This window comes from Blennius ocellaris (assembly GCF_963422515.1).
Source record: "Blennius ocellaris genome assembly, chromosome: 3".
NCBI classification, from domain to species: Eukaryota; Metazoa; Chordata; class Actinopteri; order Blenniiformes; family Blenniidae; genus Blennius; species Blennius ocellaris.
The window spans coordinates 965,090-981,196 of NC_137652.1; the positions used below are offsets into that span (position 1 = coordinate 965,090).

General features: G+C 46.6%; 1 protein-coding gene across 2 annotated transcripts in view; it reads right to left on the reverse strand.

Annotated features, from left to right (window-relative positions):
* The window catches only part of LOC308128581 (E3 ubiquitin-protein ligase SMURF2-like), a 60,645-nt gene that overhangs the window by 20,410 nt on the left and 24,128 nt on the right, over nucleotides 1-16,107 (reverse strand). For both annotated transcript variants that reach the window (XM_080494192.1, XM_080494191.1), the window contains exons 2-9: nucleotides 14,237-14,275; nucleotides 11,882-11,990; nucleotides 6,947-7,080; nucleotides 4,436-4,501; nucleotides 4,156-4,240; nucleotides 3,856-3,939; nucleotides 2,214-2,425; nucleotides 1,694-1,778 (exon numbers count right to left, since the gene is read on the reverse strand). In XM_080494192.1, coding sequence (XP_080350318.1) covers nucleotides 1,694-1,778; nucleotides 2,214-2,425; nucleotides 3,856-3,939; nucleotides 4,156-4,240; nucleotides 4,436-4,501; nucleotides 6,947-7,080; nucleotides 11,882-11,990; nucleotides 14,237-14,275 — 814 coding nt within the window. The remainder of the gene's footprint in view (nucleotides 1-1,693; nucleotides 1,779-2,213; nucleotides 2,426-3,855; nucleotides 3,940-4,155; nucleotides 4,241-4,435; nucleotides 4,502-6,946; nucleotides 7,081-11,881; nucleotides 11,991-14,236; nucleotides 14,276-16,107) is intronic.

Below are 16,107 nucleotides of genomic sequence, written 5' to 3' on the forward strand. Positions count from 1 at the left end.
AAAAAGAGTATTACAGTAGGTAGAAAGGTAGAGGGTGTAGTGGTCCTCCAGTTAAAAAGAGTATTACAGTAGGTAGAAAGGTAGGGGGTGTAGTGGTCCTCCAGTTAAAAAGAGTACTACAGTAGGTAGAAAGGTAGGGGGTGTAGTGGTCCTCCAGTTAAAAAGAGTACTACAGTAGGTAGAAAGGTAGAGGGTGTAGTGGTCCTCCAGTTAAAAAGAGTATTACAGTAGGTAGAAAGGTAGAGGGTGTAGTGGTCCTCCAGTTAAAAAGAGTATTACAGTAGGTAGAAAGGTAGGGGGTGTAGTGGTCCTCCAGTTAAAAAGAGTACTACAGTAGGTAGAAAGGTAGGGGGTGTAGTGGTCCTCCAGTTAAAAAGAGTACTACAGTAGGTAGAAAGGTAGAGGGTGTAGTGGTCCTCCAGTTAAAAAGAGTACTACAGTAGGTAGAAAGGTAGAGGGTGTAGTGGCCCTCCAGTTAAAAAGAGTATTACAGTAGGTAGAAAGGTAGAGGGTGTAGTGGCCCTCCAGTTAAAAAGAGTACTACAGTAGGTAGAAAGGTAGAGGGTGTAGTGGTCCTCCAGTTAAAAAGAGTACTACAGTAGGTAGAAAGGTAGGGGGTGTAGTGGTCCTCCAGTTAAAAAGAGTACTACAGTAGGTAGAAAGGTAGGGGGTGTAGTGGTCCTCCAGTTAAAAAGAGTACTACAGTAGGTAGAAAGGTAGAGGGTGTAGTGGCCCTCCAGTTAAAAAGAGTACTACAGTAGGTAGAAAGGTAGGGGGTGTAGTGGTCCTCCAGTTAAAAAGAGTACTACAGTAGGTAGAAAGGTAGGGGGTGTAGTGGTCCTCCAGTTAAAAAGAGTACTACAGTAGGTAGAAAGGTAGAGGGTGTAGTGGTCCTCCAGTTAAAAAGAGTATTACAGTAGGTAGAAAGGTAGAGGGTGTAGTGGTCCTCCAGTTAAAAAGAGTATTACAGTAGGTAGAAAGGTAGGGGGTGTAGTGGTCCTCCAGTTAAAAAGAGTACTACAGTAGGTAGAAAGGTAGGGGGTGTAGTGGTCCTCCAGTTAAAAAGAGTACTACAGTAGGTAGAAAGGTAGAGGGTGTAGTGGTCCTCCAGTTAAAAAGAGTATTACAGTAGGTAGAAAGGTAGAGGGTGTAGTGGTCCTCCAGTTAAAAAGAGTATTACAGTAGGTAGAAAGGTAGGGGGTGTAGTGGTCCTCCAGTTAAAAAGAGTACTACAGTAGGTAGAAAGGTAGGGGGTGTAGTGGTCCTCCAGTTAAAAAGAGTACTACAGTAGGTAGAAAGGTAGAGGGTGTAGTGGTCCTCCAGTTAAAAAGAGTACTACAGTAGGTAGAAAGGTAGAGGGTGTAGTGGCCCTCCAGTTAAAAAGAGTATTACAGTAGGTAGAAAGGTAGAGGGTGTAGTGGCCCTCCAGTTAAAAAGAGTACTACAGTAGGTAGAAAGGTAGAGGGTGTAGTGGTCCTCCAGTTAAAAAGAGTACTACAGTAGGTAGAAAGGTAGGGGGTGTAGTGGTCCTCCAGTTAAAAAGAGTACTACAGTAGGTAGAAAGGTAGGGGGTGTAGTGGTCCTCCAGTTAAAAAGAGTACTACAGTAGGTAGAAAGGTAGGGGGTGTAGTGGTCCTCCAGTTAAAAAGAGTACTACAGTAGGTAGAAAGGTAGAGGGTGTAGTGGACCTTACCTGGGCACCCTGGGGTCGTGCCAGGTACTGACTCCAGTCTGGGTGTGCAGGAAGTAGACCTGGCCCTGCTGAGTGGTTCGTTGTTCTACAAGAGACAAAGAGACATTTGAATTAACGGACTGTCTCTGAGACAGACGAAGTGCTGAGACGCTGCTGATCCAACAGTGTCTTCAGGTGAGGGCCGGTGCATCAACCAAGTCCTGGTCAGTCTGCAGGACACTGTCCAGGAGACTGACCAGGACACTGACCAGGAGACTGTCCAGGAGACTGACAAGGACACTGTCCTGGACACTGACCAGGAGACTGTCCAGGAGACTGTCCTGGTCAGTCTGCAGGAAAAGATAGGTACTTGAAATTCGACAGCTTTTAAAATTCAAAGTCTGATTTCGATGGTGAAAAAATTCAGTTAGAAATTGGAAGTCAGAATCTGATGGCAGTTTTACAACCAAGCAGCCAGAGGAAGGTGGGCTCAGTGTCTCCTGAAGACACGTCCCCGGTGAGGCTGGACGCAGAGTCTCACCGTAGCCCTCAGGAAGGTCCGGCGGCGTGTGAAGGTGCGTCCGGCTCATGTAGTTGCGGTGGCGCTGAGACCGGACCCTCCTCTCCTGGACGCGCTGCTCGGCCGGAGGCCCGCTGGCCTCGGCCCCGTTGACCGGCGTCATCACCGGCGTGTTCTCGTCCACCACGCAGCTCAGAGGACGTCCCGACGGGCTGGAGTACTCCGACGCTGGTCTGGAACACAGAGGGTGGGAGCTCTTCTCATCATCTACATCTACGTCTCTTCCAATGAAACTACTTCACATCTACAATGTTTGATCGTCACTTGTTGAAACGTCTTCAGAGAACTGCAGGATGAACTTCAGAGCAGTGAAGCTTCTTGGGCCAGTCAAGCCTCCACCCACCCTGCCTGAACCACCTCCTGCTTTAACCTCCACCCACCCTGCCTGAACCACCTCCTGCTTTAACCTCCGCCCACCCTGCCTGAACCACCTCCTGCTTTAACCTCCACCCACCCTGCCTGAACCACCTCCTGCTTTAACCTCCACCCACCCTGCCTGAACCACCTCCTGCTTTAACCTCCACCCACCCTGCCTGAACCACCTCCTGCTTTAACCTCCACCCACCCTGCCTGAACCACCTCCTGCTTTAACCTCCACCCACCCTGCCTGAACCACCTCCTGCTTTAACCTCCGCCCACCCTGCCTGAACCACCTCCTGCTATAACCTCCGCCCATCCTGCCTGAACCACCTCCTGCTTTAACCTCCACCCACCCTGCCTGAACCACCTCCTGCTATAACCTCCGCCCACCCTGCCTGAACCACCTCCTGCTTTAACCTCCGCCCACCTTGCCTTGCCTGAACCACCTCCTGCTATAACCTCCGCCCACCCTGCCTGAACCACCTCCTGCTTTAACCTCCGCCCACCCTGCCTTGCCTGAACCACCTCCTGCTTTAACCTCCGCCCACCCTGCCTGAACCACCTCCTGCTTTAACCTCCGCCCACCCTGCCTGAACCACCTCCTGCTTTAACCTCCGCCCACCCTGCCTGAACCACCTCCTGCTTTAACCTCCGCCCACCCTGCCTGAACCACCTCCTGCTTTAACCGACGAGGCCCGACGAGGCCAGACGAGGCCCGACGAGGCCAGACGAGGCCCGACGAGGCCCGACGAGGCCCGACGAGGCCCGACGAGGCCCGACGAGGCCCGACGAGGCCCGACGAGGCCCGACGAGGCCCGACGAGGCCCGACGAGGCCCGACGAGGCCCGACGAGGCCAGACGAGGCCCGACGAGGCCAGACGAGGCCCGACGAGGCCCGACGAGGCCCGACGAGGCCCGACGAGGCCAGACGAGGCCCGGCTGCCAGACTGGCTGGCTGCCTTGTGTTTTTAACCGTACGTGTTTCTGTAGCGGAGGAGAAGCGAGGAAACTGACAGCAGCTCAGTCGTCCAGAGAGACGTTACCGTGGGGAGGACCGGACTTTGGTTCTCAGAAACTGGAAGCACACCTCTTCACACAGACCTGCAACAAGCTTGTTCTGGATGTTTGTACCACGACTGCAGTGCATAAACGATATTAACACTTGAGGCCCATGTTTGTGAGAAGAAGTTCCACACTGGAAGAAGACGTCAGGCTCAGTCGTCCTCTCAGAGCGTCCAGTCACCTGGTGGGTCTCTCCCATTGCGTGGTCCTTGTGATGTGGTTCAGGTACTGGATTCTTCCAGAGGCTGTCCTCCTCTCTTCCCAGCTGTCAGAGACAAACAAGACAACTACTGAAACTTACAATAAACCAAAAACTTGTTATTGACCTTTAAAATGAGACAAGACATCCTCAAGCACAAGTTCTTCCAACAGTCTTATAGGAGAAGAACAGAAAACATGAAGCACGTGGTGACGGAAGCACAAACAATCCATTCGTGGTGTTTAACACGATGGTTGAGTTCCCAGAATGCTTCACACTGACCCGTCAGGTAGGTCGTTGTCAAACAGGCGGCTGCAGTCCACCACTGGTCCTCCACTGCCGATCCGATCTCTGGACTGAAGACTCACTACGAAATACAGCAAAGACATTCAAACATCCTCAATCCAGAAGTATGTTCAAGATCCACGAAGAATTCTGTTCCATGGAGTTCTTACTGAATTTCACCTCAACACAGTGGAAAGAGCTCTAAGGAGATATTTACTACACATCTATATGTTCATCCATATATGTAGTGTGTACAAGCAGAAGCCTGGACTCTCACCGACTATCTGTCCTCTCACGGTGTCGTTGTCATTGGGGCCCAGCTTGTTCAGGTCCAGCCTCTGATCTGCACACAAGGACGTGGAAAACCAGCTTCACACCCAGTCCACATATTGAAACAGCTTCAGGGACGAAAAGTCGTCCCGTCGCTCTGATGTGTTGCTGCTGAGGTTCCTGATGTGAGGAGGGACAAAGACAACGGTGGACAGTCTCCTGATGGGAGGAGGGACAAAGACAACGGTGGACAGTCTCCTGATGGGAGGAGGGACAAAGACAACGGTGGACAGTCTCCTGATGGGAGGAGGGACAAAGACAACGGTGGACAGTCTCCTGATGGGAGGAGGGACAAAGACACAACCGTGGACAGTCTCCTGATGTGAGGAGGGACAAAGACAACAGTGGACAGTCTCCTGATGTGAGGAGGGACAAAGACAACGGTGGACAGTCTCCTGATGTGAGGAGGGACAAAGACAACAGTGGACAGTCTCCTGATGTGAGGAGGGACAAAGACAACAGTGGACAGTCTCCTGATGGGAGGAGGGACAAAGACAACAGTGGACAGTCTCCTGATGGGAGGAGGGACAAAGACAATGGTGGACAGTCTCCTGATGGGAGGAGGGACAAAGACAATGGTGGACAGTCTCCTGATGTGAGGAGGGACAAAGACAATGGTGGACAGTCTCCTGATGGGAGGAGGGACAAAGACAATGGTGGACAGTCTCCTGATGGGAGCAGGGACAAAGACAACGGTGGACAAGGATGGGTCCTCGACAGGACGTCTCACAGGATGTGCAGCTGCTCCCTGACGTTTAACTGGACGTTGCAGGAGGTTCAACTGTTTTTTAACACGGTTTAAATTGTTCAAAACATAATTAGAGATTCTGCCTCTATGCTCTTTACTTACATGGAATAAAGAATTTGATTAATATATATATATATATATATATATCTAAAAGCCAATAAGTACCCTCAGTGTTTAGTAAAAAACTGTTGTGTCACACTAAGTGGTGTCAGGAAAAAGGCTGTAGAACGTCACTGGATCATTGCAGGAAGTATTGAGAAATAAAGAACTACAGACTGTTTTCTATTAGCAGGAGTTCAAACATTAAGTGAGTCACTGCTGACTGAGTCATGTCACTGGAACTAAACAAAGTCATGGTACATTCTGACTCACTACACACACACGCACGCACGCGCATGGCTCTGCAGTGGGCCCTGCAGAGCCACAGACAGGTGTCCCAGGACTCACCTGTCTGTGGCTCTGCAGTGGGCCCTGCAGAGCCACAGACAGGTGTCCCAGGACTCACCTGTCTGTGGCTCTGCAGTGGGCCCTGCAGAGCCACAGACAGGTGTCCCAGGACTCACCTGTCTGTGGCTCTGCAGTGGGCCCTGCAGAGCCACAGACAGGTGTCCCAGGACGTGTCCATGAGATCAGAAACGTCTTTATAGTGTATTTACACAATAAAGCTCATTTTGGTTTGCTGCATTTGGTTTTTGTGACGTTCACAATTACCTGGGCAGCAGGTGAGCTGCACCAACAGGTGATGGAGGAGAAGGGCTGAGTGGAGCATTTCCAGAAGCTATATGTATTATCTACCACGTATTATATACCATGTATTATATACCATGTATTATATACCATGTATTATATACCATGTATTATCTACCATGTATTATCTACCATGTATTATCTACCATGTATTATATACCATGTATTATATACCATGTATTATATACCATGTATTATCTACCATGTATTATATACCATGTATTATATACCATGTATTATCTACCATGTATTATCTACCATGTATTATCTACCATGTATTATCTACCATGTATTATATACCATGTATTATATACCATGTATTATATACCATGTATTATCTACCATGTATTATATACCATGTATTATATACCATGTATTATATACCATGTATCATCTACCACGCATCATCTACCACGCATCATCTACCACGTATTATCTACCACGTATTATATACCACGTATTACATACCACGTATTACATACCACGTATTACATACCACGTATCATATACCATGTATTATACACCATGAATCATACACCATGTATCATATACCATGTATCATCTACCATGTATCATCTACCATGTATTATCTACCATGTATTATCTACCATGTATTATCTACCATGTATTATATACCATGTATTATCTACCATGTATTATATACCATGTATTATATACCATGTATTATCTACCATGTATTATATACCATGTATTATCTACCATGTATTATATACCATGTATTATCTACCATGTATTATATACCATGTATCATCTACCATGCACATAGAAGAAACCAGCAGAAGCTCAGATCAGAGCTACGACCATGACAACTTTGGAGAACAATCGTTTTGGGCTCAAACACGTAAATCAAAAGTGGACAAAGTGCTGCTGGTGACTCGTTTCGTCCTCCAGGAGCACCAGGGGACAGCGTGAGGACAAAGACGGGGACAAGCAGGTACTCACAGCCCGTGTCCTTCAGTCTGTTGATGGCGTTGGACAGGAGACGGACGCAGCCCAGGAACCCGGCACCCTGCTTTTTGTGGATCTTCTTGTGGTTCCACACACTGATGGTGATGGAGTCGGCCTTCCCGATGTAGCTGACGGGTGGAGGACAGAGGTGGAGGACAGAGGTGGAGGGAATCAGAAGGTTACTTAGATGAAAACACAAAGCGATAATCCAACATTTAAAGTCCCAGTGAAATGAAGGTTCCACCTCCAGAACCCTCTGGTGTCTCTTCTAGAACGTTTTCCTGCTAACTGGCTGAAGGTCAAATGTTAAAACACGACAATCTGAGAGAAAATAGCCGCTAAACGGCGCTATTTCCTCTGCTGGGCGGAGCTTCTGACAATAACAGAGTGACATCACGAGTTGTGCACACGCCCAAGTTGTGTTTACATTATGGAGGATCAGAGTTTTGACCACGAAGAGGCTGAATTGAACCAGATTTCATCATCATGGTCATTTCAAACCCAGTGATTGATGAAGAAGACACAGAAGGTGGTTCTGCCATCGGTGACCCCGTCTGGAACATGTTTGAGGAAGCAGAAGACGCTTCGTCCTCCATTCGTCCTCGTCTCCTCGCCTCAGCAGCGCCACTTTTCACCTTTGAGGCTTTGAGGCTCCTGACTTTTGGCAGAACGACCGGCTTCCTGGATCCAACACGTCCAAGAGCTAGAAGACTGAATCACTGAAGACGAGTCCAGGTGTTACTGGATCGTCTACTAGCCGCCCGAGCTAGCTGCCCGTGCTCCTTTCCTCCTCTCTGGTCTCTTCCAGGCTCAATCTTTCATCAAGGCTCATAAAACGCCGACTAGAACTTCAAAACACTGTAAAAACGTGGATATTTAAGAGGAAACAAGCCGATATAAACACAACAGATCGAGATCTGCACAACTCTTGACATCACACATAGGCTCCGCCCACAACGGCCCACGAAGGAGAAGGAGTCCCCCGACTTCCTCGGCTGGAGATTCCAAATTCAAATAACTTTGTTATGCGACAACAGTGGAGGGGCGAGTCGGAGAACCTTACAAGTAGAACCCCAACTATCGTTTTCTGCAATGTAGTGCGTTACGTTTCACTGGGACTTTAATAGCCCCTGCTCGGCCTGGGCCGTCATACGATCGTAAAGAAACCTCGGGTGGATCAGCTGGGACACATTTACTCCATCACACCTGGTGGAGACGCGTTTTGGTTGCGAGACATAAATACTTTGTGGTGATTGGTTATGAGGGTAAAGTGTGGAGTTCCTTGCTGAAGCTCCGCCTCCCGCCCATCGTCTCTACGACATCGTCCTCTTTCCTCCTGCAGACGAGTTCCGAGGTCGTCTGGAGGCTAAAACCTCGTCAGCGTTAAAACTCCACCAGCTTGTTTTAAAGACGCGTCGCTTCAATTAATGCAAAAGAAACTTTTTAATTCAACTTGACTGATATGGAAGGTTAGAACTTCTTTTACAGTAACTGTTTGTTTACTGAATGAGTGAACACACACACACACACACACACACACACACACACACACACACACACACACACACACACACACACACACACACACACACACACACACACACACACACACACACACACACACACACACACACACACACACACACACACACACACACACACACACACAGAAGGGGTTTTTCCCAACAACCACTTCAAAAGGCTTCAACCCAAACAACAGAAGTTGATGAATTCAAAAAGAATTACAACTTTTCTTCTGTCCCATGACTTTGTCTCTGGTCAGAATCAGAAAAGAGGACGAGGGACATGTTAGGAAACTCTTTTCCCAGACGGTGAGTCGAGGCCTGTGCTTCGCTTACGATCATTCATTCTGGGTGTTTTCTACAATTTGGTGACAAATAGTTAAAAAAACAAGAAAGGTTTTCCCCCTGAAAGCTCAGACTTCTTGTCTCATAAAAAGTAAGTTAATTACAGAGAGTACATCTGCTCCGGTTGGTGAGAAACCACTGAAGCATCACCTTCAGTCACATCTGTACAGATGTCAGCAGGTTGGGCTTTTCTATTTTCTCTATAAAAGCACATTGGAATGACTGTAATGTATTTAAAAATTTCTTTTTTTAATAAAAGAAAAGAAAGAAAGAAAATAAATGTAGGAAAAACAAGATAAGCACAAGAAATGTTGGCCCTCTGTACACTTTTTTAAATGAAAACAGAAAACCCTTCGATATAAACAAGAAATGCTCTGTGATGCTCTGAGCCACTGAAAACTACTTTCAGAAAATGAAAGTGGTGGAACGTTCATGTGCTCCATGTGTGTTTGGTTTCATTACAGAAACAACCAACAGCAGCAGCTCGTGGCCCGGCACCACATTATTTTAGCCTTTCTGCCGTTTCCATAGAAACATTGCCATGTACACGCGAACATTTTCTGAATAGAAAATCAAAAATGTTTTTTTTACTTGAAACCTCATTATAATGAAGTCCTCTGAGTAACTCGTACAAAAAAGAAATGTCAGCAGGTCTGACATTTAACCTTTAATACAGTAAACATGGTGAAGATTTGATCTTCTGATCAAACACATTAATTCAACGATGTGATAAATCTGCTTGTTTACGCTGGACGACTTTACCCTCAGGTGGAATTAAACACAGACAAAGGAACCGTTGTCTTATCAAGCTGTTTGGTTGAGCTGTGGTGGAAAGCTAACGAGTACAGTGCAGTTCAGCCTGACCTACACAGGTAAGGTTAGCAGGTTAGCAGGTTAGCAGGTTAGCAGGCTAGCAGGCTAGCAGGCCCCTGCTGGGAGACGCAGTGTGAACAGGTGGAGGAAAGTCTCACTTTCCCACCAACAAGAAACTATCAGTTAAACCTTACAGAGCTTCTCCTCCAATCAGAGCCCTGTTTATCCATGTGACGGTGGATTTCTCGCGCCTTCCTCCAGAACTTCAACTTATTGAGTCTTGGTTTCACCAGTTTCCTGTATTTCACATGTAAATGTACGACTGTGTACAGTGAACGTCCTGAGAGCACACTGATTCTTCCTGGCTCGTTTAAAAAGGTGCAACTGAGTGAAAGTGTTCAGTCTGAAGCTGAAACACAGAAGAGTCATTGAATCCATATTCTAAATTCGTCTTTCCCCCCCCAGCACGGTTTACTTTGAGGGTTTTCTCTGGTTTCACCCTGCAGCCCAACTGTGGAAACACAATTAAACATGAAGCACAAATAAAAGCTGACGATGAGCCGACATGGTGAAGCACATTAGATTTATATGCAATTTTTTCCCCCCACAGCGTTATTTTAAAAATCTAACTTTTGCCTTGTTAACAGGAACCACAGAACCCCTCCCTCTTTACATAATTACCCCCCCCCCCCCCTTCCTCTGCTTCAGGAAATAGCCGACATGCCTCAGAGAACAGATGGAGTGTGGCTCTGGCAGCGTTCCAGCTGGCCACACCCCCTTTCTGACCATGTGACATGCTGACGGGGGCCGGGGGCCTTTTTCACGCTACGACACGAGACCTCCTGAATTGTTGATGCTTTTCTAGACGTGGCCTTGTTTCCATATCTTGGACTTTCTGTGGAAGACGTTTCAAGACGAGTCAAATGTTTTAGAATCTAGAAGGTTTGTGAACTCATGGAGGCAAAAACCCAATTACACTTGTACCATCAACATGCTATGGACACTATTTACACTTGTACCATCAACATGCTATGGACACTATTTACACTATTTACACTTGTACCATCAACATGCTATGGACACTATTTACACTTGTACCATCAACATGCTATGGACACTATTTACACTTGTACCATCAACATGCTATGGACACTATTTACACTATTTACACTTGTACCATCAACATGCTATGGACACTATTTACACTATTTACACTTGTACCATCAACATGCTATGGACACTATTTACACTTGTACCATCAACATGCTATGGACACTATTTACACTATTTACACTTGTACCATCAACATGCTATGGACACTATTTACACTTGTACCATCAACATGCTATGGACACTATTTACACTATTTACACTTGTACCATCAACATGCTATGGACACTATTTACACTTGTACCATCAACATGCTATGGACACTATTTACACTTGTACCATCAACATGCTATGGACACTATTTACACTTGTACCATCAACATGCTATGGACACTATTTACACTATTTACACTTGTACCATCAACATGCTATGGACACTATTTACACTTGTACCATCAACATGCTATGGACACTATTTACACTATTTACACTTGTACCATCAACATGCTATCGACACTATTTACACTATTTACACTTGTACCATCAACATGCTATGGACACTATTTACACTATTTACACTTGTACCATCAACATGCTATCGACACTATTTACACTATTTACACTTGTACCATCAACATGCTATGGACACTATTTACACTATTTACACTTGTACCATCAACATACTATCGACACTATTTACACTATTTACACTTGTACCATCAACATGCTATGGACACTATTTACACTATTTACACTTGTACCATCAACATGCCATGGACACTATTTACACTTGTACCATCAACATGCTATGGACACTATTTACACTATTTACACTTGTACCATCAACATGCTATGGACACTATTTACACTATTTACACTTGTACCATCAACATGCCATGGACACTATTTACACTTGTACCATCAACATGCTATGGACACTATTTACACTATTTACACTTGTACCATCAACATGCTATGGACACTATTTACACTATTTACACTTGTACACTTTACATTTACACTTCAGAATAAAACACAGAATGGTGAGGAAGAACATTTCAGTGCGACTTTGAAGACGTTTCTGACCCGAAGAGTAAATCCAGTGTAAAAACACGAGTGTCAGTTTGTGTTGACTTACAGGTCGTAGTGTTGGTTCCACTTGGGGTCCAGCGTGTTCCTCACAGTGTCCGTGGAGTGACACTGTCCAGACCCGTCCACCACCACCTTGGCAAAGGGGTCCGGGAGCCCTGGAACGGCCGGCAGACGGGTTGTGCCGAGTCAGCGTACAGACCAACGTTTAATGCTGAGTCAGCGTACAGACCAACATTTAATGCCGAGTCAGCGTACAGACCAACGTTTAATGCCGAGTCAGCGTACAGACCAACGTTTAATGCTGAGTCATCGTACAGACCAACGTTTAATGCTGAGTCAGCGTACAGACCAACATTTAATGCCGAGTCAGCGTACAGACCAACGTTTAATGCCGAGTCAGCGTACAGACGAACATTTAATGCTGAGTCATCGTACAGACCAACGTTTAATGCTGAGTCATCGTGCAGACCAACGTTTAATGCTGAGTCATCGTACAGACCAACGTTTAATGCTGAGTCAGCGTACAGACGAATGTTTAATGTTGAGTCATCGTACAGACGAATGTTTAATGCTGAGTCATCGTACAGACGAATGTTTAATGTTGAGTCATCGTACAGACGAATGTTTAATGCTGAGTCATCGTACAGACCAACGTTTAATGCTGAGTCATCGTACAGACCAACGTTTAATGCTGAGTCAGCGTACAGACGAATGTTTAATGCTGAGTCATCGTACAGACGAATGTTTAATGCTGAGTCAGCGTATGGACCAACATTTAATGCCGAGTCAGCGTACAGACCAACATTTAATGCTGAGTCAGCGTACAGACGAATGTTTAATGCTGAGTCATCGTACAGACCAACGTTTAATGCTGAGTCATCGTACAGACCAACATTTAATGCTGAGTCAGCGTACAGACGAATGTTTAATGCTGAGTCATCGTACAGACCAACGTTTAATGCTGAGTCAGCGTACAGGCCAACATTTAATGCCGAGTCATCGTTCAGACCAACATTTAATGCCGAGTCATCGTTCAGACCAACGTTTAATGCCGAGTCATCGTTCAGACCAACGTTTAATGCCGAGTCATCGTATGGACGAACATTTAATGTTGAATCATCGTACAGACCAACGTTTAATGCCGAGTCATCGTACAGACGAACATTTAATGCCGAGTCAACGTACAGACGAACATTTAATGCCGAGTCATCGTACAGACGAACATTTAATGCCGAGTCATCGTACAGACGAACATTTAACATTTCATTCACTGTCATTTAGTCACATACGGTCATTTTTATTAACTAACCAAGCCTAACTGTTTATTATGGCATCTTAAAGGGTAAAATAAGTTAAAATGTTAGACACGTCTCTTTTTTCAAGTATAATTTTGAAATGAATGTCAGAATTGGAAGCAAGAAGTTTAAATAGTCAAGATTTCAGTTTGAGCTGGACACTTTATATCACGTACATCAGGTTGTGATGATTTGAATGAGAAAATAAGAGACGATGTGGCTTTTACATTTAAAACGACGGCTCTTATATTCAATCTCTGGAGGATTAAAGACGTGGAAATAAATGAGTTGACCTCTCCTTTCATTTCATCTTTAATGGAAAAGAAAAGACAAAGAAAAAAGAAAGAAAAGAGACAGACTTTTCTTCTCATGTCATCGGAATTGAAAACTGCAGGGAGTTTCTGGATTCTGTGGGAATTCCTCTGTCTGGATGCTGTTCAGCTGGAAGTGTGGAGGAGCTGTTCTCCCTGTATTTATCAACTCTTTCCCAGTTCATGCGTATCGTTGTGTATTTTGAGAGTCTGGCAGTGTAACACCTGGAGGCACAGACACTTCATCCAGTCAAAGCGGTTTATTCAGCGTCTCAGTCGGGAAGTTCCCTCACAGCTGACTTTGTAGAATTAAAGAGCTTCAGATGGACGTTGATAGTTGATGATGGTTAACTGGAATTGCTTCCATCACTTAAAACCATCATGCATAAGAATGAACAATGATGAGTTAACTACAAATGTACATATAATTTACCTGTTAATCTAAAGAAAACACGTGATTCAGGCTCAATATTGTTCAGAACTGTTCTAATACCTCAATAGTTCAGATTTCTTTAAGGAGCAGTTCAACGTACAGATTCTGTTTCTCCATCACGTGTCGCCTTTACACACCGAGGCCGGCCAGTCATTTCATTTTCATGTGTTAATCAAGACATTTCAAACCGCTGCTTGTGCGTCTGTTAATAGAATTTGGGTGATCAGGGAGTGTTGAACTGTGCCAGAATGTAAAACACAGCGGCCCTGAGGGACTCCACTTACAGTCACTTCAGAAAGCTGACAGAGCTCATTGTGATGCACGGGACCAGAATAGAGCAGGTAAAAATAGTCTGTACTCACGGAAGAAGTCTTTCTTGGCCAGGTTCTTTGCACACAGGACTGCAACACAGAGGGGAGAAGCAGGAGCATCAGTGACAGACGTCAGTACATGCTGGACAAGAAACATTCACAACGTGTTCACAGGAAGACAATTGAGCATAAATCTATACAGAGGACTGAGCAAATACAATAAGCCTTATTTTACTTGGGAAATATAGAATTTAAAAAAAAGTTTAATAAAAAAAAAAGACTACAGGGCTTCTTGGTGTCAATTTTGAAATTTCATTTGTAATATAAATATATATGAATATTTCTTTGATTATTTCACAATATATGTTGAAGTTTAAAACCTGATTTCTGTCGGGTAACTACCACCCCCCCCCCCCCCCCCCCCCCGAGGCTGGGAGAGCGGTGAAGAGGGTTTCTCAGTAAAATATTGAACAGCCACACATTCTCCCTGTATGAAGCCGGTCCAGAGGAGGACGGCGTCACGGAGAGAATAGAACGGCTTTCAAAACAGAGAGAAAACCAACAGAGCAAGTGTGTCAGTCTTCGTCTCGTTTCGTCTCGTCCCGTGTCGTGTCGTCCCGTCCCGTCTCATCCTGTGTCGTGTCGTGTCGTCTCGTGTTGTCCCGTCCCGTGTCGTCTCGTCCCGTGTCGTGTCGTCCCGTGTCGTGTTGTCCCGTCCCGTGTCGTCTCATTGCCGTCTCGTCCCGTGTCGTGTCGTCCCGTGTCGTGTCGTCCCGTGTCGTGTCGTCTCGTGTCGTGTTGTCCCGTCCCGTGTCGTCTCATTGCCGTCTCGTCCCGTGTCGTGTCGTCCCGTGTCGTGTCGTCTCGTGTCGTGTTGTCCCGTCCCGTGTCGTCTCATTGTCGTCTCGTCCCGTGTCTTGTCATCTCGTGTTGTCCCGTCCCGTCTCGTGTCGTCTCGTGTCGTGTCGTGTCGTGTCGTGTCGTCTCGTGCCGTCTCGTGTCGTGTCGTCTCGTGTCGTGTCGTGTCGTCTCGTCTCGTCTCGTCTCGTGTCGTGTCGTGTCGTCTCGTCTCGTCTCGTGTCGTCTCGTGTCGTGTCGTGTCGTCTCGTCTCGTCTCGTCTCGTCTCGTGTCGTGCCGTCTCGTGTCGTGCCGTCTCGTGTCGTGCCGTCTCGTGTCGTGCCGTCTCGTGTCGTGCCGTCTCATGTCGTGTTGTCCCGTCCCGTGTCGTCTCATTGCCGTCTCGTCCCGTGTCGTGTCGTCCCGTGTCGTGTCGTCTCGTGTTGTGTTGTCCCGTCCCGTGTCGTCTCATTGTCGTCTCGTCCCGTGTCTTGTCATCTCGTGTTGTCCCGTCCCGTCTCGTGTCGTCTCGTGTCGTGTCGTGTCGTGTCGTGTCGTCTCGTGCCGTCTCGTGTCGTGTCGTCTCGTGTCGTGTCGTGTCGTCTCGTCTCGTCTCGTCTCGTGTCGTGCCGTCTCGTGTCGTGCCGTCTCGTGTCGTGCCGTCTCGTGTCGTGCCGTCTCGTGTCGTGCCGTCTCATGTCGTGTCGTGTCGTCCCATCCCGTGTCGTCCCGTCTCGTCTCACTGCCCTGGTGTTTCCAGGCCTTGCGCCGTCCTGTGGTATGTTGCAGGACCTGCCGAGCTGCGACAGGCTTCCTGCTTTGTTTAGCGCTGGCTGGAGGACGCGAGGACACAGAGACAAAGGAGGACGAGGATTCACGACCAAGTGCACCGGCAGGAAGAGCCTGATGAAAACACGGAGCTCAAGAGATGGAAGAGGAGGTCAGACAAGCACCACAAAGGCTTGAATCCGAGAGACAAGAGAAAATAGGCCAAAAACACACACACTGGTCAGGCTTGTAGTGAAAACCTGCATTTTGTTGTGTATCCTGTCTAAAATAAATGCTATTAAAAAGGCAGAGGTGA